The following is a 4,609-nucleotide window of genomic DNA, read 5'->3' as shown; positions in this document are numbered from 1 at the left end:
GTGTATATATGTGTATGTTACATGTGTGTGTGTGTGTGTATTTGTGTGTATGTGTCTGTGTGTGTGTGTGTGTGTGTGTGTGTTTGTTATGTGTGTGTGTATGTTAAATGTGTGTGTGTGTGTGTGTGTGTGTGTGTATGTGTGAGAAGCTGCCAAACATGTGTACATATGTGTGAGAAGCTGCCAAACATGTGTACATATGTTTGAGTCCCTGTATATGAATGTGTGTGTGTTGTAGTTGTAATATGTTGACAACTGCTATAGGCTACAAATGTGTGTGTGTGTGTGTGTGTGTATATGTGTGTGTGTGTGTGTGTGTGTGTGTGTGTGAGTTTGAGAGAGAGAGAGAGATAATTTTTTCATCCCCTGCCTTTGTGTTTCCTTTGTGTTGTAGATCGAGAGGAATTGAAGGATGACATCAAGTCCAGGATATGGGTCACCTACCGGAGAAACTTCCAGAACATCGGTACGCCTCCATGTCTTTGTGTGTTGTCTATGCACGTGACGTGAATGTCGCGGGTGGTTAGACGATGCCATGATTTGCTTCTGCTTTTTTCTTTCCACTTCTTGTTTTTGTCGATTTCCTCCCCCCTCCCCCCTCCCCCATATTAAATTATGTTCATATGGATATTGTGGAAAAGAGTGTACTTGCCTTCTGAGTTCTGTACAAATACACAAATACTGATGGGTCAAATTGGCTTCCACGAGGCGCTGAGCGGTCTACACTGGCCGGCTCAGATCCAATCGTTGGACTCTCAGACGACACTTCACCGTCTGCTTCGGACCATTTGCCAGTGGTTGGCGGGTGCGCTGGTGTGGTTTGCTTCTTCTTTCCTATCGAACATCTATCGTCCTTATCTCCCCTTCTTCTTTTTTTATGTTTGTTACTCTCTTGTAACACCTCTAATCTTCTGGCGCTCATATGACCTTATGCAGTTGCGAGCGCCATAAAACCTCTACTAAAACTAAAAGAACAGTTCCCGCCTTGCCTTCATACGAAATTCATCAGCCCCCCCCCCCCCTCTAGTATCATGGGGCGGCTAATCTGTTTGGCCTGCTCAGCGCCCCCTAGTGCCATGGGCCGTAACTCTATCTCACTGTTTCATTACGCTAATAACAGATATGATGAGTGATGAGTTTCTCTTGACTCGAACCTGTGGTTGTAAGACTCGAACTTGTGGTTGTAAGACTCTAACTTGTAAGACTCGAACCTGTGGTTGTAAGACTCGAACTTGTAAGACTCGAACTTGTGGTTGTAAGACTCGAACTTGTGGTTGTAAGACTCAAACTTGTGGTTGTAAGACTCTAACTTGTAAGAATCGAACTTGTGGTTGTAAGACTTGAACTTGTGGTTGTAAGACTTGAACTTGTGGTTGTAAGACTCTAATTTGTGGTTGTGGTTGTAAGACTCGAACCTGTGGTTGTAAGACTCTAATTTGTGGTTGTAAGACTCGAACCTGTGGTTGTAAGACTCGAACTTGTGGTTGTAAGAATCGAACTTGTGGTTGTAAGACTCGAACTTGTGGTTGTAAGAAGCTTTATAGAGACAATAGATGATTGTGGGTGGTTGGCAGGTGCTCTAGTGTGGTTTGCTCCTTCTTTCCTACCAAACGTCTATCGTCCTGGTCTCTCCTTCTTTTTTGTGTTTGTTACTCTCTTGTAACACCTCTATTCTCCGCCACTTATATGACCTTATTGTGTTTGTTACTCTCTTGTAACACCTCTAGTCTTCGGCACTTATATGACCTTATTGTGTTTGTTACTCTCTTGTAACCTCTAATCTTCGGCACTTATATGACCTTATTGTGTTTGTTACTCTCTTGCAACACCTCTAATCTCCGCCACTTCTATGACCTTATTGTGTTTGTTACTCTCTTGTAACACCTCTAATCTCCGCCACTTCTATGACCTTATTGTGTTTGTTACTCTCTTGTAACCTCTAATCTTCGGCACTTATATGACCTTATTGTGTTTGTTACTCTCTTGTAACACCTCTAATCTCCGCCACTTCTATGACCCTATTGTGTTGCAAGGGCCTTATAACTCTTACTAATACAATAGATGATTACCCTATTCTAAACCTTTTGGACAGTTTTGTTGTTCTATTTTAGGATGTGAAGATGGGGAAGAAATAAAATATTGTTATCACCGCTATCAGAAAGTGATAGGAAGAACACATTTGTGTTATCTGTTGTTATACTCCTGGGCGGGGTGGTAGAAAAAGACGGGGAGGGAGGCCAATGACAGAGAGAAAGAAAGAGATAGAAAGGAAAGTTAATGACACTGAGACAGAAAGAGATAGAAAGGAAAGTGAATGACACTGAGACAGAAAGAAAGAGATAGAAAGGAAAGTTAATGACACTGAGACAGAAAGAGATAGAAAGGAAAGTGAATGACACTGAGACAGAAAGAAAGAGATAGAAAGGAAAGTTAATGACACTGAGACAGAAAGAAAGAGATAGAAAGGAAAGTTAATGACACTGAGACAGAAAGAAAGTGATAGGAAGTTAATCATAAAGAGATAGAAAAAAAGGAGATAAAAAAGTTAATGACAAAAAGATCAAACAAAAATAATAGGAAAATTAATGATCAATTGCGAGAAAGAAACTGATATGAAAGTTAAGGATCAATATACAGAAAGAAAGAGATAGAAAAGTCAATAAGTGATGGAAAGGTAGATGACAAAGATACATAAAGAATGTGATAGGAAAGTTAAGGACAAAATCGTAGACAAATAAATAAAAAGAACAGAAAATGATAGGAACGGAACAGGAAATGATGAGAAAGTTAATGAGAAAGAGATGGGAAAACATTAACCCTTCCAGCCCCATGTGCGTATATTTTCAGCAGCATTTGTACCCACCAACCCAGGAGCCTATATTCTCAGTTTCAGGGGGTACCGAAGTTGCACATTTTAAAAAATTTGCGACCTATTTAAGCTGTAATTTTCATAATATTTGTTCATTTACCTTTAAACATTGTTATATGTTATTATCTAAATCTCATTACAAAGATACTACATCACTTTTTTAGAATGCATGCTTTTTTTTTCTGAAGTACTGCTGTATTGGCTGGGGCTGGGGTTAGGGAGTGCACAAAAATGTGTGGGGCTGGAAGGGTTAATGACAATATGAGACATGCTGCATTTGATGAACTGTAATTCTACAAAGTGTCTCCTCCCCCCCCCCCCCCCTCAGGTGGCATGGGTCCCAGTTCGGACCAGGGCTGGGGCTGTATGCTGCGCTGTGGCCAGATGATGCTGGCGCAGGCACTGGTGCTGAGACATCTGGGTCGCAGTGAGTACTTTTTGTGTATGTTTAGTGAATAGTGAGTAGATTTTGTACCTGATGACTGAATGTTGGTTTTGTTACTTGTACATTATGAGTGAATAATGAGTGAATGTTGGTTTTGTATGTGATGAATGAATGATGAGTGAATGTTGGTTTTGTATGTGATGAATGAATGATGAGTGAATGTTGGTTTTGTATGTGATGAATGAATGATGAGTGAATGTTGGTTTTGTATGTGATGAATGAATGATGAGTGAATGTTGGTTTTGTATGTGATGAATGAATGATGAGTGAATGTTGGTTTTGTATGTGATGAATGAATGATGAGTGAATGTTGGTTTTGTATGTGATGAATGAATGATGAGTGAATGTTGGTTTTGTATGTGATGAATGAATGATGAGTGAATGTTGGTTTTGTATGTGATGAATGAATGATGAGTGAATGTTGGTTTTGTATGTGATGAATGAATGATGAGTGAATGTTGGTTTTGTATGTGATGAATGAATGATGAGTGAATGTTGGTTTTGTATGTGATGAATGAGTGATGAGTGAATGTTGGTTTTGTACGTGATGAATGAGTGATGTGTGAATGTTGTAAATGATGAGTTCATCTTGTCTTAGTGAGTAAACATTGGTGGTTGGCAAGTATGCTGGCGTGGTTCACTCCTTTAAAAAAATCAAATATCTGTCGTCCTTATCTCTCCTCCTTCTGTTTTGTGCATGTTACTCTCTAGGAACACCTCTAATTTTCAACACCTCTGACATTTTTGGCTGTTTTAAGTTGCTAAGACCTTGAGGTAAGTTGGTAAAAAACCACATGAAGATATTTAAAGGATTGCATTCAAACAAGCTTGACATTTTGTGAAATTCAAAATGTTTCATGTCAAATTTCCCTGAGAAATGGGTACTGAACAGATAGAACTTTGTAGTTGAAAGGTTGCGACCTGACCTGACCATCAATGATTTATTTCTAGAGGCACCAGCCATCCATGTCCAGGTGCTGGTTTAGCCAGGTTGCGACCTGTCTATCGTAGTTGTGTTGCAAGTGCTGTTACTTGCCGTAACATTCTTGGCTAAGATTTCCAAAAGTTAAGAGTAAACTGTGGCTGAAGTTGGCGACTGTTTGTCTGTAATTGTGAGTGTGTGTTTACTGAACAGGTTGGAGGTGGGACCCGCTGCGCACAGATGAAACATACTGGAAACTTCTGCGGATGTTTGAGGACAAGAAAACCTCAACGTACTCCATACATCAGATCGGTACGGAAATTACTGGATTGTCTGTGTCTTTTTTCCTCTCTCTGTCTCTCTGTCTGTCTCT

The 4,609-nt window shown here is 40.0% G+C and overlaps 1 protein-coding gene across 1 annotated transcript in view; it reads left to right on the top strand.

The window, feature by feature from the left end:
- LOC101846468 (cysteine protease ATG4B) overlaps nucleotides 1-4,609 on the top strand; it is a gene marked incomplete in the record, with an annotated part of 17,381 nt that overhangs the window by 4,512 nt on the left and 8,260 nt on the right. The window contains 3 exon segments of the mRNA XM_035972930.1: nucleotides 395-466; nucleotides 3,198-3,296; nucleotides 4,450-4,548. Coding sequence (XP_035828823.1) covers nucleotides 395-466; nucleotides 3,198-3,296; nucleotides 4,450-4,548 — 270 coding nt within the window.

This window comes from Aplysia californica, unplaced genomic scaffold (genome assembly GCF_000002075.1).
Source record: "Aplysia californica isolate F4 #8 unplaced genomic scaffold, AplCal3.0 scaffold00911, whole genome shotgun sequence".
NCBI classification, from domain to species: domain Eukaryota; kingdom Metazoa; phylum Mollusca; class Gastropoda; order Aplysiida; family Aplysiidae; genus Aplysia; species Aplysia californica.
The sequence above is the reverse complement of the archived record's forward strand: the minus strand, read 5'-3'. Positions and strand labels throughout refer to the sequence as shown.